The sequence below is a fragment of the Etheostoma cragini genome, chromosome 22, assembly GCF_013103735.1.
Source record: "Etheostoma cragini isolate CJK2018 chromosome 22, CSU_Ecrag_1.0, whole genome shotgun sequence".
NCBI classification, from domain to species: Eukaryota; Metazoa; Chordata; class Actinopteri; order Perciformes; family Percidae; genus Etheostoma; species Etheostoma cragini.
The window spans coordinates 16205059-16228230 of record NC_048428.1 but is presented as its reverse complement, the minus strand read 5'-3'; the positions used below and the strand labels follow the sequence as shown (position 1 = coordinate 16228230).

The 23172-nt window shown below is 36.7% G+C and overlaps 3 protein-coding genes across 5 annotated transcripts; 1 reads left to right on the top strand and 2 right to left on the bottom strand.

The window, feature by feature from the left end:
• The first annotated feature begins 1616 nt into the window (after window positions 1–1616).
• Window positions 1617–5111, top strand: chmp5b (charged multivesicular body protein 5b). The gene is made up of 8 exons (XM_034862323.1): window positions 1617–1822; window positions 2628–2732; window positions 3348–3394; window positions 3523–3616; window positions 3716–3787; window positions 4149–4257; window positions 4563–4678; window positions 4774–5111. The coding sequence occupies exons 1-8, from the start codon at window positions 1754–1756 to the stop codon at window positions 4822–4824; spliced, it is 663 nt and encodes a 220-aa protein (XP_034718214.1). The 5' UTR covers window positions 1617–1753; the 3' UTR covers window positions 4825–5111.
• A 57-nt stretch (window positions 5112–5168) lies between these two features.
• fastkd3 (FAST kinase domains 3) lies at window positions 5169–8874 on the bottom strand. 2 transcript variants are annotated; one of them, XM_034862322.1, is made up of 7 exons: window positions 8750–8874; window positions 6943–8409; window positions 6616–6701; window positions 5953–6127; window positions 5802–5871; window positions 5587–5701; window positions 5169–5365 (listed from the first exon to the last, which is right to left on the bottom strand). In XM_034862322.1, exons 2-7 carry the CDS (start codon window positions 8381–8383, stop codon window positions 5267–5269), a joined length of 1986 nt encoding a protein of 661 aa, XP_034718213.1. In that variant the 5' UTR covers window positions 8384–8409; window positions 8750–8874; the 3' UTR covers window positions 5169–5266. The 2 variants fall into 2 exon arrangements, with proteins under 2 accessions (XP_034718213.1, XP_034718212.1); XM_034862321.1 differs by having other exon boundaries at window positions 6943–8412; window positions 8750–8865.
• Window positions 8875–16754: 7880 nt separating this feature from the next.
• myl12.1 (myosin, light chain 12, genome duplicate 1) lies at window positions 16755–19794 on the bottom strand. 2 transcript variants are annotated; one of them, XM_034862332.1, is made up of 4 exons: window positions 19677–19794; window positions 18051–18248; window positions 17659–17820; window positions 16755–17304 (listed from the first exon to the last, which is right to left on the bottom strand). In XM_034862332.1, the coding sequence occupies exons 2-4, from the start codon at window positions 18232–18234 to the stop codon at window positions 17132–17134; spliced, it is 519 nt and encodes a 172-aa protein (XP_034718223.1). In that variant the 5' UTR covers window positions 18235–18248; window positions 19677–19794; the 3' UTR covers window positions 16755–17131. The 2 variants fall into 2 exon arrangements, with proteins under 2 accessions (XP_034718223.1, XP_034718222.1); XM_034862331.1 differs by having other exon boundaries at window positions 18051–18250; window positions 19681–19794.
• Window positions 19795–23172: the final 3378 nt, after the last annotated feature.

The window sequence follows — 23172 nt, the reverse complement described above, 5'->3', positions numbered from 1 at the left end:
CTCCAGAGGATGAAATCTGTAATTTCCTAAAAATTACATGTGGTCTGATAAAAAAACAATCAATTGATAGTTGCATGCACACAACTTGACATAAGCAGATGGTTCACTACAGCTTGTAGCAGGTGGTCAGACTGAGGAGAATATGGACAGATTTGCCCCCCCCCCCCCGCACAGTGTACATCATTCCTGGCTCCATGCCTGCTGTGAGGTAATTCATTAAGCACAAACCAATATGCAACGTAAAAGCACAACATCAGCTAAAATAATGAATGTCTAAATTCAATACAGCCTAATACAGCAGAGACCACCGTAAGGCCCTTATCGTGTTAGTCCTTTATCTGCACGCTCCACAATAAAACACAAACCAAGACCCTCGGCGGTCTGTCGGTGTAGGGCCCAGGGGCTGTTTCCTGCTTTGACTGATTGGTAATCCAGAAATAAGGATATTAAGGATTTAAACATAATATCAGTTTTAAAAATGAATACAAATCTTATCTTTTGGTCTTTAATCCATATAATGAGTAAGATAGCCTACCCTAATATTATTTAAACATATTTTAATCTCAGAGTTCTTCTTGATTTTAATTAATTGTCTTTTGTTTACTTGAGTTATGACTTCATTTTTGTTACTTTACTGAAATCTGCCTTACCTATTTTGTCCTGGTGCAGTTAATATTCAATTTAATGTTCATGTGTTGGCTTTTCTAAAGCACTCTGTGGCCTGTTTTTATTGAATAGCACTACAAACCAATGATTCTACATTTTTTTGTACCATGTAAACTAAAGAAAGAAACCAAACATTAGAAGCATGCTGGTGAGTCTGCCACCCTCGTGTTATGGCTTTCCCATTGTGAAGAGGTTCTGGAGGGTTGCGGAGGTCTGTCATCAATGTTAAATACATAGACTGTCACGATACGTATAAACAGAAAACAGTGCCTTAGCTGTGTGCAGTGAAACAGGCAATATTAATGTAGTAGAGGGGAAAAGAACAGGTAGAGTGTGTAAACTGGATCAACGAAAATATATGTTTCTATGGTTCATATTGAAAAAGGTCTTTGGCAATAGACATAAATCAAACATAAAAGGATATGGGCATTGAAACCCCAGTCCTGTAGGTGTGCTATTGTATATTAATAATCTGTGTTGAATGTTTTAATATCTTTAAATTTTATGTACAAGTCTTTATTTCTTTTTTGCAGCCAAAAACAGAAACATTTAAATCAACACATCTATACATAAATACAAACACAACACATAATCTAAAAATGAAGAAACAAAACACACAGAAAAAAGAGATTAAACTGCCTGGCTGAAGTATAGACTGTAAATATTAGTAATAGGCCTAGTCTTTGGGCTCAAGGGTTTTTAAAAACACTGGTCTGTTTGTAATGGAATAGAATAATAGTTGATGGTTGAAACCAGTAGGAGGCAGTAATGCAACACACGGGATGCCAAATCCCGTTAAACCCATGACAGTAGCACAGATATGATCAGTCTATGCGTTCTCTCAATATATCCCCGCGTCAGGGTAAAAGGTAAAACCATAGACAGATAAAGAAAAGGTTAAACCCGTTTTCCCTGGTAAAAAGAAGTGAAGAAGAAGAAGAAGAAGAGGGCGCGGCTAAGTGAGTCATGTGACTTTTCTGACGTCACCGCTCAGTCTCTTCCGGGTGTTTTCCTTCAGCTGGACGGTGGACGGTGACAGCGAGCTACTTTAGCTTTTTTGAACTGTTAAAGCCTTAATTTTGCCAAAATGAACAGAATTTTTGGCAGGGGAACACCCAAAGCTCCACCGCCGAACCTCACGGACTGCATAGGAACCGTAAGTATAACCACAAAGTAACTTTTTGAACGCTGTCTCGAACAAAGTAAACAAAGATGGATCCCTTCTCGGCTGGGTTAGCTAACTTTTATGAGCAAAAAACAGGCCACCGTTTGCCATATTTATCTGCCATGTTGTCATTATAAACAAGCCTTATAGTTAATAGTTGTTGTAATATTGATAGCAGACATGATTATATAATTGAGCGTTTTTTACCGAACACAATGTAAGGTTATTGGTGGTATCGGTCGATAAACGAAATATGTAACCTAAAGAATAGGTTGATCTGTTAAGTAATGAATCAGTATTATGTAATAGTGAGCAGGAGTTAGAGCTATTTCACTGGCATACAACAGACACAGCAGACAACAGCTCTCTGGGAAACAGCAGACATTAACCAGTTGTACAGGTTCTGTGTCTGGGCAGGGTTAGCTAACTGGGGTAGAGGAAGAAACATAATATTATGAATGGTGCTCAATACGCCTTAATAAGCTACTGTGTAGTGTACGTGCACTCTATGCAAGTCATTAGTTCAAATTGGCTATGTTTATTCTGAAGGGCATATATATTATTATTATTATTATTATTATTATTATATATTTTTGACAGAACAGTTAGGTGAGAAAGGGGAGAGAGAGGGGGAAGACATGCAGGAAATCGTCCCAGGACCTCTGCATTGATAAACCTCTCAGTACATGAGCGCGTGCTCTACCACTGAGCCAACCTGGCCACACTGAAAGGCCTGTTTTTAACATTATAGTACTGTTATTTATCAGATGTTGATGATTTTCTCTGTTTTTATAAGGTTGATTCTCGTGCAGAATCTACTGACAAAAAGATTGCCAGATTAGATGCTGAACTTGTGAAGTACAAGGACCAGATGAAAAAGATGAGAGATGGGCCGTCAAAGGTGAGAAATTGTGTCTAATGCTGCTGCTGTAACTGAAAGAAGGGAATGGGCTGTTCTCTTGAAACCCTTTAGGGAGCTGCCAGCCCAGACCAAATTCCACTCACATATCAGTATAAAGGGATCAATCACAAACGTGTATCCTTTTTATTATAACATATACACAAACTGGGAAAGGCAGAGCTTAAAATGTGGGTGTGAGTGGACGGTTGGCTATTTAAATTTAAGAAACATTTAAGAACAAATAACAAATTGTCATTCTTTACTTATTATGAAATATACGGTAGTTTACCCAAGATCACCGAACACAGATACATCATTATTATAACGGATATCCTTCAGTATCTTGAGCTATGGTATTTAAATGATACTGTTTCCAAGTCTGTGGGAAATGGAAACATATTTTCTACAAAACTAATTTTCTTAATTTAATAAATTCAGTCAGACTTCTTAGATGTTAAATACAGATGCACCAGAATATTAGGGAACTATGCAATCAAAGAATGAGTAAAAACAAAACTAATATTACTCGTTATGTACTTTTGTCCTGTTCAGGTTTGATGTTGATTATCAGTTGGTATCATTTAAGTATTCTCAATCCTTTTTTTCATTTACCAGAACATGGTCAAGCAAAAAGCTATGAGAGTTCTGAAGCAGAAGCGAATGTAAGTACTTCTATTTCCCAAAGTCAGCGTGTTTTAAATAAGTCAACTTAACCTTAAAAGCTTCATAAGTCAATGTCTGTGTCAACTGCTGTGAAAACCAAACTTTATTTCATCATCATATCTTCCAGGTATGAGGGCCAGAGAGATAACCTCATGCAGCAGTCGTTCAACATGGAACAAACAAACTACACACTGCAGACCCTTAAAGACACTAAAACCACCGTAAGAGAGTCAATTATCTAACAGATATGATTTTCTTCCACCAGAATAATATCAGAACAAAATGGATCTTTGTGTTAACCTTTGCTTTTTTCCTATCAGGTTGATGCCATGAAAATCGGCCTCAAAGACATGAAGAAGGCTTACAAGCATGTGAAAATTGATCAGATTGAGGTATTTCTTTATTGACTAAATATTTATTTCAATGGGATATATAACTAAGATACGTGATGTCAGCTGATATGGTATCACAATAAATAATTGTGTATATCTTTAAAGATAACACAAACCCTATTCCCCTCCTAACGTAGCATTTACACGTAAAGCATATTATTGTGGACTAGAAGTGTTGAGGGACAAAGGGTGCAACACATTGAACAACCAGAACCTCTTATTAGCAAGGAAGTTACTGACAGTGTGTGGGACCTTTATTAACCTTTTGTACGGCATTCAGCACAATGGAAGTCTTTGTTACAGTGTCGATGGATGGAATGCAAACATCTTAACTCTTTATTTTAATTTAAAAAAAATCCAGGATCTTCAGGATGAGCTCGGGGACATGATGGAGGATGCCAACGACATCCAGGAAGCTCTGGGAAGAAGCTATGGCACGCCTGAAATTGATGACGACGACTTGGAAGCAGGTCAGTAAATACTTCCAGGATGCCAGGATTTTTCTTTGATATCATATAAGATATAATGCAGACCTACCTCTGTAAACTCTGTTAAGTGCCTTGAGATATGATTTGACACTATAACTACAATTAAAAGTGATTTTAGCCACTTTGTGTCATATGTGCTTGTTTAACGTGGGTCATAATTGAACAGTAGTGATTAAATAAAAAATAAAAATAAAGTTTTGTCAGTGATGGAGACCCTGCTTTCACACAAGGTGATAGTGCTAATGATGGCTGTCACTTGCTGTTATCTTGAACTTGTGTGTCCACAGAGCTGGATGCTCTGGGAGACGAGCTCCTGATGGATGACGACAGCTCCTACCTGGATGAGGCTTCAACGGCTCCTTCCATCCCAGAAGGCATGCCCGGCGACAAGTCGGTCGACAGGGTACTTCAGTTTTAGGATTTTTCAGTTTTTTGAGTTTTGTTATTATTTTTAAAAGGACTTTTTCGTTAATGGGCATTCTTCTTGTTGCGTTTCAGAACGGTGTCCTGGTGGACGAGTTTGGCCTTCCTCAGATTCCTGCTACATAAAGGAGCAATCAGAACACTCGTGCTAGTTTTACATGTATCTTTGCCTTTTTTTGTATTTATCTAACTGACACTCCCAGCCTTAGGGTGCAGCATTGAAAACCACAATATTGTCTGTGCAACGAATGAACTGCAACTTAAAATCAAGCATCTTTAATTAAAAGTTCACTATTATTCTATGAGTGAGCTTATATACGTATCTGAGGTGATTGTTTGAATTGGGATTCACTAAACTTTGTACAGTTTCTGCAGGTTATTCACCAAGAACAAAATAAACTATTTTTCAAACAGTAAGTCATTCAGTACAATCAGTATTTATACAAAAGCCACTTTATTTTATTTTTTTAATTTAATCGAAAAATAAATACTGATTTCTTTGAGCCAGAAAGGGCTCAACCAAAGTAAAGGCCCCTGATTTAATGACACGGCATACTAATTTGTATCATCACCAGCTCAGCCTGTACGTGTGAGGGAAGATTCTTTGGTGCAGATACTCCACAACACTGGTCTTGTTTTGCAGTTTTTCAAATTCATAGTAAGGAATCTAGAAAAAAGAAGCAACAAATGCTGATTCAGTCATTTTATAAAAACAAAAGATTGAGCATGTTAACAGAAAAACGGGTAAAACAGTCACATGGTCCTGTGGTACTTTCATTTTATGTACCATTTTGCAATAAAAAATGTGGGCAGATGAAAATCTGTCAGAAGATGCTCAAAGAACAAAATTGCTGACTCACAAAAGCATAAATGTGAAAAAGGCCTAACCTGAACAACTTCATATCCCAGAAGCCTCAGATGGCGCTGCTTGATAGCCTCTTTTCCAAGTAGCTGCCTCGTGTTTGTAGTGAACCTCTTTTGTCCGTCAATACAAAGAGCTATCCTGCAACACACAACAGTGGAATGTGTTAAAACGCTCCAGCTCTAAAATTTAGTACATCCAAAATCTAGCAACCTTGTGTAATATATCGTATTACTATTACCTTTTGTATACTTCATCAATATGACTGGCAGGCAGCACATATCCCTCTTCATCAAGTTTTATCTCCACATCTACAAGAACAAAAAAACAAAATTAAGCCCATTTAGGTTGACTACTGGAATCCTTTAGGAGATTAACAGCTGTTATATTACCGAGTGTGTAGCAGTACGGTGTGAGAACTTTGGATCCAAAGTATGAACGAGCCCCTAGCAAATCCACCAGTCCATTTTTCACAGAGTTGTACAGCTGTGCGTCCACCGGCGTCTCAAGAGAGCGTCCAGACATGAGGAAAGACTTGACGCGGTACTTGGGAAGGAGCCTGGGACCCTGAGGAGACAACAGAAAGTGTGCAGTAACACAAATACATAGACACTGTGCAAGTACTGCATTGCCGTTATCTTAAATTCCTACTTTACAACAACAAGTACAACAACTACTTATTTCATATTTATTGTTAACTAACTAATCAAAGTAACATTTTAAGTAAAGCTACAGTGGAGTCTGATGTACAATATCTGTTTTGGATTAAAAAAAAACATGGGCATCTGTACCAAACCACACAGTAGATGCACTTAATTGCTTCAAGATGCAATGCCTTTTAATAGTGCATGAGGGAATTCGAACCCACCAGGTTTGTATCTGGTTTGTGCTGATCTACAGTCATTATGGTAAAAGGAAAGAAAGTCACCTGTACAGGTTTTATCACAGAGAATTAAAATGCACTGAGCCTCATATACTGATGACATGTTAAGTAAGAAGGTGTGTATTCAGGTTTCTGACTTTGCATTATTCTTGGCATAGTTTCACATATTTACCTCATAGAAAGGACACTCCAACTTCAGAGTCATGTAGAGCTGGGTCAGCTGTGCCAGGACGATCCGGTCCATTCCTGTGCCCTGCTCTGGAGCACATTCAATGTTTTGTTTTTATTTTAGTCAATTCTATCTATACAGCACAATTTTACAAATCAGTATTTGCCTAAAGAGAAAAAAACTCCCCCAAAATAGTAGATAATAGACCAAAATAGTGACAATTTGGACAATTTGAATGAAAAAATGATAGTTTAATTGCAGGATGTTTAATTAAGCATGTGTTTCTGGAAAGGTTATACATATCGCAGGTGTCTTGACAGGATGTTTTACCTTGCAGTTGCTGGAGGAAGTAACTGCTGAAAACTTTGGATACAAAATTAACAGGGAACCTCTCCACCAGGGTGCACGAGTGGAGCAGGTTAAGCAGCGTTCGTGGCTGGAAGTGTGCGAAGCGTGTACGCAGGATGGTTTCAACTTTCCTGAATACCTCGCCAGCGTTCGGAGGAAGGTAGCCGAGTTTTCCAAAAGCCATGATCTGTCTGGCTACCTGGCTGGTGCTGTAGTTGTCTGCTCTGTACACAAAGCTCTCTGCAACAGCATCAAATACAGTCGGAGACAGGATGTTCCTCCGGCCAAAGAACTGAGCTACCTTGGTAACTGTTTCTGGGTGAGAGGTGAAGGCCATAGTGGGCACATACTTTTCCATCGCCTCCACAAAGTAATAATCGCTGTGACCAAAGTGCATTAAGGCCCCAAGCACAGTTGTGAGCTCCTCATCAGTAAAGTGAGGTACATGCCGTACAGCCTGCTTGCACAGGCCGATCACAAGAGGCATGGCCTGCGTCTGGTTCAGGGTCACAAGAGCACTGAGCAGCCCACTGACAGCAGGAGGATCCATGCGGGAGGTGACTGTGACGGCGTGGGTGTGCATGGCGTTCAGCAGATTGCGGTATTTTCCATCTTCACCCACTCCACCTTGCAGAAATCTATAAGCAGCGATGAGATCTGCTAGACTCCACTTGGCAGGCTTCTGCTTCTGGATTTGCTCCATAACCTGCTCCAGCATCACACAGCCAGGACCCTCCAAAGCCAGCATCGCCTGGCCCAGGGTACACAGCTGCCCTACACTCATCTGCCCTCTGTCTAGCCTCTCCTGGCTCTCAGACACCAGCCGAACCATCAGCGTGCTCCAAGGATCCAAGAAGAGGCGAGTGCAAGCAAGGAGAGCTGATATTAGCCCAGCATTCGTCAGACGCGCAGAGTCCTGCTCCAGCTGGAAGCACAGAGCTCTGATAGTGTCCTTCTCCAGCACTGTAGGGTCCTTCAAAGAGTTACCCTCCTGCTCCAGGTCGGCCACACGGTGAAGTGCTGCTGCAGCCATGGTGTCAGAGATGATCTCCACTGTGCGCAGCAGTGTGAAGACCTGCCGGGAAGAGGAGCAGCTCCATAGACGCTGCTGGAAAGCCTGCTCCTCTGCAGCTGTGGGTCGGTGCAGCTGGGTCAAACGGAACCGAGGACTTGAATCTCTGTGCAGTCCTACAGAGCTGCTAGCGACGAAGGACGGCTCCTTGACGATGGTGGTCAGGCTTCTTATAACATGTTTGCTGCACTGTCTCCGAAGGGCTAAGGTACACAGGCAGGCTACACGTGAGGGCAGACCTTGACTGCTGACACTCAGGAGCCTGGTGGTGCACACGGGTCCAACAGGAGGGTAACGTTGAATCCCGATCTGCCCGAGAAGCGGACATCTCTGGATCAGTTTCAGAGCCATAACCCTGCACCAGGACTCTTCAGACCCTGCTGAAACAACAAAGAGCAAAAACTTAAAAACAAAAAAGGTTTTAAATGGTTAACTTGAGGACAACGCACAAATTCACACCATGTAACAGAATCAGAGAACAGAACTACCAGCTAGCAAGTTAAGTACTCAGTCAGATCCCTCCTTCCTGACTCTGAACTAACGTTACCTAACCTTGAGGTTGCTCTTAAATAACGTTAGCTACTTAGCTAGCTGCTAGCTTGCTGGCTAGTCTGGAAGAGTAACACCACTCTGACTATCGTGTTTTAAAGGCTGACAGCTAGGCTCAGAGAGACGCATGAGCAAGACATAACAAGATGAAACCGGGGAAAGTCATACCTGGACATTCTGACTGCTGCACAGGGTCACATAACCGGCGGCAGCGAAGATGCTCTCGTAACCAACCAACGTGGTTCCGAAGGATCGTGAAGCGTTCAGGGAACCTCGTTATTCGGTAGTTGTTAGGCTCAACCCATTGTTTTGCTCGGAATTAACCATAACCTTCATACTGAATCAATATACAGAGTTGGCAAAAGTACTAATTTTACTACTACTACTTAAGTAGAAGTACGGTACTTGTGTTAAAAAAATGAATTTACTGATTTACTCTTTACTCAAGTAAAAAAAAAATAATAATAATGTGAAGACTTTTTTTAGACATACTATACTAAGACTTTTTGTGACTTTTATGAAATAAAATACTCCAACTTTTTTTTACTTTTTTGCAACACATTATGCCGTGACATTTTACCATTAATAAAATTTCTTATGAGTTTTATGCATACCATGTTGTTATGGCATACTGTACTGTGTCGTTTTTTATTTTTTGACAATGTATAATCTGAATCAGAAAAGGATTTATTGCCAAGTATATAAAATTTACACTGGATTGTGCATACATGAACATAAACATATTAAACATGGATGTGAAATAAACAATAAATACAGAAACAAATATGTACAAAATAACTGCTTAACATCAACAAAAAGGAGGCTGAATGGTTAAGTGCAGCATGTGTAAAAATGTTTAGGGATCTACAAAAAAATGTATAGTGTGTGCAATGGACATGTACATAGTCCAGGATGTAGGTTAATGCAAAGTGAAGTGTTTAGGGGTGAAGGGGTGAGGTTTTGGTTTTGATGGACCACTGCCTCCTGCCCTTGGGGAGGCGTTTAAACAGTTTTTTTCCGGGGTGGTAGGGATCAGACAAAATCTTTTCTTGAAGCCTCAGGGTCCCGGAGGCGTACAGGTCCTGGAGATATGGCAGGTCACAGCCAATAACCTTGTCAGCACAGCAGGTGATACGCTGCCGTCTGCCCTTGTCCTTGGCAGTGGCAGCAGTATACCAGATGGTGATGGAGCAGGTGAGGTTGGACTCAAAGATGGCGGTATAAAACTGCACCATCATTGTCTTTTGCAGGTTGAACTTTTTCAGATGTCACAGGAAGTACATTGCTGGGCTTTTTCAGCTCCCACTAGAGTTCCTAGAAGATGATGGAACCAAGGAAGCGGATTGACTCTACAGTGTTGGCGGCAGAGTCACCCAGGGTGATGTGTCCTTCCTAAAGTCCATACCATTTCCACTGTCTTCAGATCCTTTAGCTCCAAGTTGTTCTGACTGCACCAGACGGTCCATCTCCCACCTGTAGGCAAGAAAGAAAGGACACAGCCTTGAAGGGAACCATACATACTATGACCTTTTTTACAACGTTTTTCATGTAAGACTATTCCATGACTTTGTAATAACATTTCATGACAAGTCATACAATTATTTGTTCATGATCATTTTATGATTTTTTTGTTTACAACATACTATTTCAACAAACTATTCAATGACTTTTTTTTAATATACTACACAACAACTTTTTTCTGACTTTTTTCAATGTACTATATTATAACTTTTTGTGACTTTTACGACTGTACTTTATTTGTTTATTACTGTACTATTTGACACATTACTTAATAGTGACTGTTCCACAATTTGTTTTATACATTTTTGACACACTTTACTAAGACTTTTTTCTTTTTTCTCACATACTATACCATGACTTTTTTCAACATACTATTTAAAGACTATTTCATGACTTTTTTATTCCAACATACTGTACTTTTTTTTTTAATGACTTGTTCGACATCCTATACTGTGACTTTTTTTTTGGCAAACTATAATGTGACATTTTTGACAATTGTATAGTTCGGGAGTTTGAGAGTTCTTTTTAGACTTACTTTGCGATGATGTTTTTATGACTTTTTCGACATACAGCATTTTTATTATTTAAAAAGAAAAATTATACAGACTTTTTTTCACCATATCATACAATGACTTTTTCTGACTTTTTTCAACATACTACATCACATTACATTACATTACATGTCATTTAGCTGACACTTTAATCCAAAGCGATTTACAACTGCTATATGTCAGAGGTTGCATGCCCCTGGAGCAACTAGGGGTTAGTGTCTTGCTCCAGGACACAGTGGTTGATGTATCACAGTGGGAAGCCAACCCGGGTCTCACCAAAGGCATGTGTCACAACACCATCACCACCTTTTTTTGTCAAAATACTATAGTGTGACTTTTTTTTTGACATACTATACTATGACTATTTATGATTTTTTTCAACATACTATACTACGATATTTTTTGACATACTACACTTTGACTTTTTGGATTTTTTCAACAGCTGGAAAAAAGAAAGAACAAAAACTCTGGTATGTGATTGCTGTTACAAAACACTGTTTAACTACAGTCAGTGAAGGTGTTCTTACTGAAAATGGTGGGTATGGTCTTCATGATGTCAATGTTTGTGTGGAAGGAGCTGAGGTGTTGCCCAGTAGGTGGAAGCATTGACACTGCTGCAAAAAAACTAAACAAGAAGAACATTGCGCAACATCATTTATTTTTTCAAATGTTTTTCAAAACAGTTTTTTTCATAGTCATTGACATCTGTTTCACATTCATGCAATCACGTTATTTCATGTGTAATTTTAAATGATTTGTGGTTGGAAAACCGCATATCCACTTGTATTAAAGATGATATAAAAATCCAGAGTTATTTGTCTTGAGTCTGTTGCAGCATTATTTCTTATTTTGAAATACACTCTCACTGAATCTGAGCTGATTTAGATGGACCAAAGGGTCTAACTGATGAACTAAATTAGAACAAGGATGACAAGTTAAATGTTGTTCATTTCATTTACTAAAGTAGTCATGTAATGCATAACTTTTCTATAAATAATTGATGTAATCCTATTTTTTGTTTCTCATTTCTGTATATGAAAATGTCATGGTATAATATGTGAAAAAAGTCATAAAAGGTCTCAGCAAAGTATGTTGAACAAGTAAAAAATAACGTTCATGTTGTAGTATATTTAAAAAAAGTCATAGTATAGTATTTTTTTTAAAGTAATTAAAAGTCATAGTGTAGCATGTCAGTGTGAAGTCAAAAAATCATAGTATAGTATGTCAAAAAGATTATTAAAAAGTCTTTCTATAGAATGTCAACAAAAAGCATAAAAAAATGAGTATAGTTTGTCAAAAAAGTCATAAAAAAGTATTGTGTTGGAAAAGGTTATATAAAAGTCATAGTATAGTATTAAAAAAAAAAGTCCAAAAAGTCCTAATATAGAATGTCCAAAAAAGTAATGGAAAATGACAGTATGTCATGTCGAAAAAAAGACATGTAAAGGTCAGAGTATTGTATGTCAAATGAAGTAAACTTTTAGTTTGTCTAAACATTATTTAAAAAGTCATTGAATAGTATGTCGTAGAAAATTCATAGTATAGTATGTCAAAAAAGGTCTTAAAAGTAACATTATAGTGCATTGGAAAAACTTAGTGGAAAAAAATGTCAAAGCATAGTATGTTAAAAAATTCAGACAGGTCTAGTATGTCAAAAAGGACACTACTGTATGTTATGTTGATAAAAGTCATATAAGTTTGTAAAAAAAGGTCATAGTATAGTATGTAAAAAAAAGTAATAGTACAGTATGTCATAAAATTCAAAGTATAGTAAATCAATGTCAATAAAAGTCATGTTATTATAGGTCAAGAAAAGTAGAAAAAGGGTTAGTACATAACGTTGAAAAAAAATCACTATTTTATAAATACAAAATCACTTTTTGTAAAAACAAAATAAGTTGTTGTAGAAAAAAATCAAAGTATATAGTATGAAAAAAGTAATTGTAATATATTGTTTGTCAAATAAATTAGAAAAAAATTTCTAGTATGATACATCGAAAAAAGTTGAAAAATGCATAGTATATTGTGTACAAAATTTAAAAAGTCATAGTAATATATGTCAAATAAATTGGAAAAAAAGTTATAGTATGAGTGCCCGGATAGCTCAGTTGATAGAGCGGTTGCCCATATATACGGCCCTTTGTTGCATGTCATTGCCCCCTCTCTCCCTTTTCAAGGCTTCAGCTGTCCTGTTCAATGAACGCCTAAAAATGCCTACAAATATAGTAGTATAGCATGTGGAAAAAAGGCGTGCAAAGTCATAGTATAGCATGTTGAAAAAAAGTCAAAGTATTTCGTAAAAAGTCATAGAATAGTATGTTGAAAAAAGTGGAAAGAAGTCAGTCTATAGTATGTTGAAAAAAAGTTATGGCACAGTATGTTGAAAAAAATCATAATATAGTTTGTTGACAAAAGTGTAAAAAGACGTGAAAAAAGTTTGTCGAAAAAAGTGTAAAAAGTCATAGCATAGTATGTTGAAAAAAATCACTAAAGTATGTCAAAAAGTGGAAAAAAGTCATACTATAGTATGTAAAAAAAAAGTCCTAGTAAAGCATGTCAAACTAGAAAATTCCGCAAGAAATTTTAAAAGTTTGACTACTACTTGGTGCACATCTGAATAGCAAATTATGTGTGTAGTGTTACTTATGGTCCGGAAATGCGAAAGCATGCCATGACTTTTTTTGAAATACTATTCTAAAACTTTTTCCACTTTTTACATCATACTATACTAAGACTTTTTTCGACAGTCTGGTATGTCACGGAAAAAAATCATGATTTACTATTTCGAAAAAAGTCATAGTGTAGAATGTGTCAAAAAAAGTGGGAAAAAGTAATGTTATAGTGTATTGGAAAATGTAGTGAAAAAAAATGTCAAAGCATAGTATGTTAAAAAAGTCATAAAACAGACAGTTCTAATGTCAAAAAGGACAGTACTGTATATTATGTCGATGAAAGTCATATAAATGTGGAAAAAAGGTCGTAGTATAGTATGTAAAAAAGTAATAGTATAGTATGTCATAAAAGTCAAGGTAGAGTGAATCAATGTCAATAAAAGTCATATTATTATAGGTCAAGAAAAGTGGAAAAAGTCTTAGTATAGTATGTTGAAAAAAGTCATAGTTTTTGGTATTACAAAAAAATCACCATAATAAAAAGAAATTGTTACAGAAAAACAATCATAGTATATAGTATGAAAAAAGTAAATGTAATATACAGTTTGACAAATAAATTTAAAAAAAATCATAGTATGGTATGTCAAAAAAAGTGGAAAAAAAGTATATAATGTGAAAAAGTGAAAAAGTCATATTAATAGGTCATTGCCCTCTCTCTCCCCTTTCAGGGCTTCAGCTGTCCTGTTGAATGAACGCCTAAAAATGCCTACAAATATAGTAGTATACTACGACGAAAAAAGGCATACAGAGTCACAGTATAGCATGTAGAAAGAAGTGGAAAAAAGTCATTCTATAGTATGTTGAAAAAAGTCATGGCACAGTATGTTGAATAAAGTCATAGTATAGTATGTCCACAAAAGTTGAAAGAGACATGATATAGTATGTCAAAAAAAGTGGGGAAAAAGGTAAACCTATAGAATGCCAAAAAAGTTAAAAACAAAAGTCATAGTACAGCATGTCTGAAAAGTGTAAAAAGTCATGGCAGAGTATGTTAAAAAGTTCAGTAAAGTATGTCAAAAAAGTCATACTATAGTGTGTCAAAAAAGTCATAGTACAGCATGTCAAACTAGAAAATTCCGCAAGAAATTTTAACAGTGTGACTACTACTTGGGGCACATCTGAATAGCAATAAAATGTAATAAAAAAACAACATTGCATAGTGTGTCTAAAAAGTGGAGAATAAAGTCATAGAATAGTTCAGCATGTCAAAAAAATGGAAAACGTCATACTACACCATGTCAAAAAAGTTCATAGTATAGTATGTCTAAAAAAGTCATATTATGTAATATGTCAAAATGTAGAAAAAAGTCCTAGTATGTTATGTTGAGAAAGGTGGACTATTTTCCACTTTTTTTTTCTTACCGTATTTTCCGAACTAAAAAAATGTGTCATGAAGAGGAAAACACATATATATGAATAGCTGAATAGGTGTCCTGTATTTTAACATACCACATTAACAGTTATTCAGCTACACAATAGCATAAAGAACATACCTGGAAAGCTAAAAAAGGCTAAATTAACATAAGAAGCCAGCGAGTCCAACAAGCAAGTTACCTGTAGGCAAGTTCACCAAGCTCCTGATCTCATTTCACATCAATGGATCCATTGAATTCTTCATCCTCCATGTTAAATGATGTGTCTAGTGTGACTTATGGTCCGGGAAACACGGTACTGTACAATGACCTTTTTTGACATACTATACTTAAACTTTTTTCACTTTTTTCATCATACTATACTAAGACTTTTTTCGACAGTCTGCTATGTCAGGGAAAAAATCATAGTTTACTATGTTGAAAAAAGTCATAGTATAGAATGTGTCGAAAAACGTGGGAAAAAGTCTTAGTATAGTATGTCAAAAAAGGTCATGGTTCGGTATGTTGAAAGAAGTCATAGTATAGCATGTCAAACTAGAAAATTCCGCAAGAAATGTTAACAGTGAGCCTACTACTTGGTGCACATCTGAACAGGAATGAAATTTAATTTTAAAAAACAGGCATCATATAGTATGTCAAAAAAGTTGAAAACGTCATACTACACCATGTCAAAAAAATTCACAGTATGTACGTCTAAAAAAGTCATATTATATAATATGTCAAAAAGTATATTATGTTGATAAATATCATAGTATAATAAGTAGAGAAAAGTGGAAAAAAGTTATGTTATAGACTGTCGAAAAAACTTGTATGTTATGTCAAGAAAGGTGGACTATTTTCCACTTTTTTTGACTTACCGTATTTTCCGACCTCAAAAAATGTGACATGAAGAGGAAAATACATAAATATGAATAGCTGAATAGGTGGAAATAAGGTACTAAACTATGACTTTTTTCATTATACTATACTAAAACTTTTTTCACTTTTTTCATCATACAATACTAAGACTTTTTTCACTTTTTTCATTATACTATACTAAAACTTTTTTCACTTTTTTCGACAGTCTGGTACAGTATGTCAGGGAAAAAAGTTTGTGTTTATGTGTCGAAAAAAGTCATAGTATAGAATGTGTCAAAATAAGTGGGAAAAAGTCATCGTATAGTATGTCAAAAGAAGTCATGGCTTGGTATGTCAAAAAAGTTGTAGTATAGTATGTTCAAAAGTCATAGATTAGTATGTTGAAAAAATAGGAAAAAGTCATAGAATAGTATGCTGAAAAATGTGAAAAAGTCATATATTAAGTCAAAAAATGTGAAACAGTCATGGTATAGTCTTCAAAAAGTCATAGGACTATGTCAAAAAATGTATAAAATATTCATAGTGGTACATGGTATAATATGCCTTTCTAAGTCATACACATTTCCATTACTTTTCATAAAATTGTGTCATATGCTTCAAGAGTATAAAAATATCAAATAAAAAATATATTGTCATGAGTATATAACAAAGCCATAGTATAGTATGTCATAAATATCAATTCACCATATAGTATTTCATAAAAACATTTTTATCTCGAGGGTTTAGGCCTATATGCTGTTGTGTGTTGTCAGGTGCTGCTCTTTACTAATTGCCCCTTGTCAGATTAGTAAAGTTGTTTAATTGAATGTTCTGAAATATCTGATTCCACTATGCTATTAAAAGTCTATTTCAATTCACACAAAAATTTGTCAATACGACTCCTAGTAATTTAGACTACAGGGCACTGTTAAAACCTTCTCCAGATATGCAGTGCCCTTAAAAGATTAGATACTTTTCCCTTATTTAAGTTTTTGCATTAACAATATAAACTGTGTCCTGTTCCTAAATTAAGTGTAACCCGACCCAATTATAGGATGGGATTACCTTAATTATGGTTGTCTGAAAGCTGTCTTCACTTTCCTGTTAAAAAGGGGTTTTAAGGTCCCCTGCAGGTGCTTCATAAGCACGGAACGAAGACAAATAAATAGCGGTGCTTTAGCATTTACCACAAGAAAAATAAAGAGAATAAGGCAACACGTATTTCAGTTATCATTTATGGAAGTGAAACAGCCAGCAAAATACAACTTGATAGAAGACTTTATTTAGAAAGTTTATATTATAAAATGTAAAAATGCAGCTAAACCTGATCACATGAATAGCAAAGACTTATCCCTTAGAGCTTCCAAGGTGCTGCCACTTCACATTTTTAAATGAAAGGAAAAACATTTTTACAACCAATTACATTTTTCCTTCTCATAAGAGATGTGTGTATATTTGGCAGTACTGGAAGTTCACAGCAAACAGTGGATAGTTATTGCTTTGGTTTGTTTAAAATGGGGTTTATACTGGAGGGTTGAGACATGCAGCACGGTGATCTAACTGACGGAAGAGGCGAACGGGGTGGAAAGGGGCTCTTTAATCGTCCTTGTCCTTGGCACCATGCTTTAAGATGCGTGTGAACTCCACGTAGTTGAAGTTGCTTTTCTTGTCGATGGGGGCCTCCCTGAAGAGCTCGTCCACCTCCTCATCTGTAAACCGGTCACCCATTGTTGTGAGCAGCTCTCTGAGGTATTCTTCCTGGATGACACCTGAGGGTCAAAAATCAGATAAGGTTTAGACTGAATAAACATTCAGTCCGGAAGAACTTCCTTTTGCTTACAATGAGAACATTAACATCTTTGACAAACCGCTTGTCTTGAAGGTGGATCGTTTTAAAAAAGGTAACTTTACCGTCACTTTTCTGTCAAATATAGTTGTAACTCAAAGTGCTTTTTTATTAAAAAAATAAATAAAAAGTATAAAAAAATTTGAACAAAAACAAACAAGCTAAATCAAATTTACATCTCATTTTAAGGCTCGGAGTGGAAAATAGCCAGGTATTTTAGGGTAAACTAGGATTCTTTTGTGTCTAAAGGAAAGCAATTACAACTGTCAGAATTTACCTGTCCCCTCCTCATCAAAGCAAGCAAATGCATTCCTGATTACATCCTCAGGGTCTGTGCCATTGAGTTTCTCCCCAAACATGGTGAGGAACATGGTGAAGTTAATGGGTCCAGGAGCTTCCATCATCATGGCCTCCAGGTACTCATCAGTAGGATTTTTCCCTATTTAAAAAAAATAAAATAAAAAAATAAATATAGTAAATGCACTCAGTCTGAAGGGCTTTGAGTACAGAAGTGACAAGTGACATTAACAACTGATGAAACTAGTTTTGAAAACAACAGAAGTAGGTGCAGACCAGTATGAGTGAAGTGCACAACTGCCTACAGCCTTTTACAGAGTGGTTGGTTCAGCTCATCTTGAAGTAACTGACTCAAGAGACTCTCCTACTCACCCAGTGAGGCCAGCATGTCGTGAAGGTCCTCTTTGTCCACAAACCCATCACGGTTCTGGTCAATCATGTTAAAGGCCTCCTTGAACTCCTGAATCTGAGACTGGTCAAACATGGCGAAGACATTGGAAGTGGCGCGCTGAGGGCGCTTCTTCGTGGTCTTTCCCTTTGCTCTTTTGCTAGACATTTTGACTGTGTTTTACCTATGTAAATAAATAAATGCATGTTAAATTATACATCCTGCAGCCAAGCATTATGAAAGCTAGGAGCTTACTCCATAAAAGGTGCTCTAAGCAACATCACACATGCTTTAGGCCACAACATTGACGAGGGAGGGGCAAGCTAGTCTTGTTTTGTTTGAAAATACTTTGAACGTCAAGAAGTAACGTCACCCAACATCGCTTGGAGCACCTTTAATGAAGGCAAACAATTAAATCAGTGTAAATAAACAAGAGAGACAGAGGAACAAGACAAACAGGCCAGATAACAGACAAGATGACCCACCGGGAGACCATTTGATCGAAGGTAACGTTGATTATGCCGTTACTCGAAATAAGAGGTCGTCATTTGTGCCTACAACTCGGGTGCAGGGTATTTAAATTCTCTGGCAGTGATTCCCCAGTGTGGTGTCCCTCACTGGGCTATAAATGGAAATGTTCCCTTCTTTCTAGGTTGAACACCTCCCTGCCTCCACTGCAGGCCAGAGAACTACTGATGTGAGGACAGATGCCCTTATCAGGCAATGCCTTGAATGAAGTCTACATACACATCTTTATGTTGTCATACTGTATTTCTGCCACTGGGTTTGGACTGAACTATTACTGTGAAAAATGTGGCTTTGTATTGAGACACTGTCAATAAGGTGAGCCAACTATAATTTAGGAGACTGGTAATTAAAAAAAAAAAAAAGATCAGGTATAAAATGTGTCAAAATATTAAATGTTCCTAATAAAAGAAAATTAAAAGGCTAACGTTATGGTGGCATTTACTTTGTGCGCACAACCCGTACAAACCAATAGTTAAACAAAACCAACTTATCCTCACAATAAATTATTTGACATGGAAGCCCATTTCCGCCAGTGTGATGAAAAAAATATCCTGTAACTGTAAAAGTCATTAACGTTATAACGTTCTTACTTAGCTAGCTAGTTTCTCGGAATAATGATAGAATCTCAAAAGTGAGTTAGTATCTTAAAATAAAGAGAAGCTGGAGGACCCTCTTACTCCTGGGGCATTAGTAAGTACGTATACAGTTTAATGGTTTGCGGCCTAGCTCGAGTTATAGTATTGTGCCGACAGCTGTGAACGATAACACCGAGCAGCCGCGGAAGTTACCCAGGTTTACAGATAGAAGTTTACCTTTATTGAGCTAACAATTAACATTCTAAATTTAAAATACACATGAAGCTAATAGCAACCGATTTGGTATAAGTATAACGTGATTAGCCGCGCAGCTAACAGTTAACGTTAGCAGTGTTTTCAGTGCAATCAACTATACTGTAAATGATATGTTAGCCAATCAGATACGCCTTATATATTGGTAATTTACCAGCAGTGTGGTGTACTGTACAAAACACGTATATTGTAAGTAACTTCGACATACAGAAATTTAAAGATAAAAACACGGTCTTACCTGACAACAACCCGATACTTGTCAGCTAGCCCGATGCTGCTCTTTTTCTCAACCACCGCCCTTCACTTCCTGATAATGATGTTGGGTTCCGTACAAACATTCAGAACAAACCAACTAAAGGAAATAGGGGGAATAATCAAGTATTTAAACAATGGCACGCTATTGAAAAACAATGAATATGTTGTTTCTGTGTAAATACTAAAATTAGATTATTATTATTTAAATTTATTCGAAAACATGTCCTAATGTTTCATTATTATTCGTGATACAATTCCTAATGTACCCTTACACCCCCGGTGGAGTAAATGTAACTTCCAGAAACACTCCCTTGCCTGCGTTGACATTCCTGGATATGCCCTTTTAAGGGAAGAAAGAAGACATCCCATGTGCAATTAAGGAAAGGAAATACTTCAATGATCCCCCTTGGGTGGACGGAACGGGACGTTACTATCAATAAGGCAAACATATCAGAAAATTGATATGTAGTATCATATTAAATTTTAATTAAAGTTTTATTATGTTATATAGTAGGCCTTTGCCAGTCACATGCAAATAAAAGTTAATTATTCCCAATTTGAGTGGATAATGTTTTTCAGGGAATAAAGTAGTCTCAAGTATTGTTCTTACTTTATTAAATCAAATACTTTCATTTGCATATCAACTAGATGTCATGTATGTCATGCTTTGGTAGCATGTGGCAGTTGTCTTAGGTGTTTATGGTGTTTTTGTTGCATTTTCTGCTGAAAAAAATGTTGTTATGCTGCTACATGACTAGGTTTTCCTTTGAACAAAACATTTTAAACTCAGTGTGACTTGGCCTGGTTAAATAAAGTGAAAGAAAATGAAACAAAGGCAGCTCTTACCCTTAAACCTAAATAATAAAGGGAAAAATGTTGATAGGATAATATTATATAACAACAGTTGGTGCAGTACCTGAGGTCATTGATGTTAAGGAAGGCTTAATGCTGCAGGGCTTCAAAATCAAGATGTTAAACTGTTGACGCACAGGTTAAAACAAGCCCCATCTGTCTTTTTTTGTCCAGTTGTCATATCACTTTCAAAGTTGATAACAAAATGGTTGAACATGTGCCATGAGTCTCTCATTGTAATGTGATAGGCCTATTTTGTAACTAAACACGCCACCAGTCTGCTGTAGAATCCTAAAAAACATGAGAAGTGTTAATGATGGTTACAATAGGATGTGAATGATTGAAAAAACATATAATATGAACTAACTACAGATCTCACTGGTCTTTCAAAGGAGGAGACAAAGTAAACAGAGTATATTGTAGTGTCACCATGAACCACTAGGGTGGGCTAGCTTCATAGAAAACCTTACCTCAAAGATATTATTGGCCGTTTCTTCTTGAGGTAATTAACAGTTTGTCTCAGCATGTTACCCAGTCCAATGTGAGAGCTCATTTAATTTGTTCATGTCTAGAACTGTTCTCTTAAACAGTCAAGTAGCTTCGATGTGTGGGCGCCATACTAAGCTGAGCATAAAAATACCCCTAATAACCCCATGAGACATACATACAGTTGGAATTTCCTGGACAGCTGAACCTATTGGTATGGTGCTAAAATAATTGTGATTCATTATAAGCCTGATGACTTGGAAAATCAAACTAGTGTGGAATGGACCCAATAGTAGAAAAACCTTTCAATAAAATGCCATTTAACACAACTTCACCACTATCTGCTTTATTGCCTCAAAATGACCAAAGAGTTGAATCAACACCTTGTGTCAACAAAACTAAATATCATTGGCTTCACAACTGCATTAGATTATCCAGATGTACTTACTGAAATGAAACATTTTAGTTTTAACAATTGTTATATTTTTACATTTTATGCTAAAATGGTACAATTCTTACAACTGTCAAGCACAAAACAGAATTGTTTGACACGTGATACTTCTTAAATAGCATAGAATAAAGTCATTTTTAATTTTCTTGCCAAAACTCTCAATTTGTACACTTGATATGAGACTACAGCCAGCAGCAGGTTAGCGAAGCTTAGCTGAAACAAAAACTAGACTGACTGTCCAAAGGTAAAAAATAAATAAAATGAAAATGAAATGATGTGAGCTTAGCATTAGAGGTGTTGGTAGGCAATAACCTTTGGATAGAGACAGGCTAGCAGTTCCTACCCTCCATTCTTTATGCTAAGCTAAGCTAACCAGCTGCTACCTGTAGATTCATATTTACCTTACAAACATGAGAGTGGTATCAATCTTATCATTTAACTTTTGGCAATAAAGAAATTAAGGTTATTTCCCACAACGTCAAACCTTTCCTTTAAGTAAAACTATAGTCCAAATGCAGTAGAATTACAGCACTACAGTCTTAAGAGTTATATGGACACACAGCAACTGATTGTACCAAGCTGTTAATATCCCTGTTGCTTTTCTGATGATTAGTTAACTGTCTCTCCTCAAAGCAGTAATGTTAGCCAATGATTTAGTGGCTTGTGACTTATATTATACTTGTAGAATATATATCCCAAATTCATTAGGCAGCATTTATGTTATTGCTCTGCTGAATTTATTGTATCGTCCTCCTCAGTGTTAATCTCTGTTAATGGGTTTGCACTTCAGATTGCTGCCATAACATTTTAGGTATGTTGCCATGCTGACTGTTGTGTCATGTGGGACAGTGGTGGCTGAGGGCCAATAGTGTTCAACACAAAGGCCTTAGACGTGTTCATTGACATTTGCCATATGCCATTTGCCATGGAAACTTACCAGGTGTGTGTTGTTGTTGCAGTAAATTTTCAGAGCAATGTCCAAACATCCGTGGTACAATAAATCAGCATGCTAAATGGCCTGTAGCAAACTTTATTAAACAGTAAACTCCTTTCTTTACGGAATAACTTTTATACATTCATGTCATCCTGGCACAAGCAGTTTCTCAGTCTTTGATTTATTTAACATTATCTTTTAGTAGCTTTTTATGAGCAGTGAGACAATAGGGGACATTTCTGTAGTAGGCTTGAAAGAGAGAGCAGCAGTAACTGGCATCTGTTACATGTGAAGCAAGTAACAATAGCATAGCTAAAGTTAGCAACAGTCATAGCTGAGAGTGCTGTGATAAAGAGTCAAAACAAAAGCGCCTGGGGATTAAACAGCAATGGCATACTGTGGACTTAAAGCCAGTAAAAACTTCACTTTTGTGTGATGGACTTCAAAAAAGGAATATTGAATTAAAAATAGGCCAATCCGGGGATCACTGTCTCTGGAAAAGTTGGACTGTGAGGTGCTTTTGCAATGTTGTTAAATGTAAAAACTGGATGAAGAAGGCAAAAGAAATGAAAGAATGTGGATAAAACTTGGATGAAAAAAATACAAAGGTAAGCCTATGCTGTGTTTACCTGCATATCAGGCAGTAATGCTCACCGGCAGAGACCTGCTTCCATGCATACATGTGTTGCCCTACGAGTTGACCCCCACACTGTTCTCAGCTATATTTATCTCCACCCTCACCATAAAAGGTT

Coding starts and splice junctions, on each gene's coding strand:
- chmp5b (XM_034862323.1), top strand. CDS start 1,754: ATGAACAGAATTTTTGGCAGGGGAACACCCAAAGCTCCACCGCCGAAC. Junction 2,733..3,347: donor TGAGAGATGGGCCGTCAAAG/GTGAGAAATTGT, acceptor TTCATTTACCAG/AACATGGTCAAGCAAAAAGC. Junction 3,788..4,148: donor TGAAAATTGATCAGATTGAG/GTATTTCTTTAT, acceptor AAAAAAATCCAG/GATCTTCAGGATGAGCTCGG.
- fastkd3 (XM_034862322.1), bottom strand. CDS start 8,383: ATGGCTCTGAAACTGATCCAGAGATGTCCGCTTCTCGGGCAGATCGGG. Junction 5,702..5,801: donor ATTGATGAAGTATACAAAAG/GTAATAGTAATA, acceptor TGTGTGTTGCAG/GATAGCTCTTTGTATTGACG. Junction 5,366..5,586: donor TGGGATATGAAGTTGTTCAG/GTTAGGCCTTTT, acceptor TCTTTTTTCTAG/ATTCCTTACTATGAATTTGA.
- myl12.1 (XM_034862332.1), bottom strand. CDS start 18,234: ATGTCTAGCAAAAGAGCAAAGGGAAAGACCACGAAGAAGCGCCCTCAG. Junction 17,821..18,050: donor CGACATGCTGGCCTCACTGG/GTGAGTAGGAGA, acceptor TTTTTTAAATAG/GGAAAAATCCTACTGATGAG. Junction 17,305..17,658: donor CTTTGATGAGGAGGGGACAG/GTAAATTCTGAC, acceptor TTTGACCCTCAG/GTGTCATCCAGGAAGAATAC.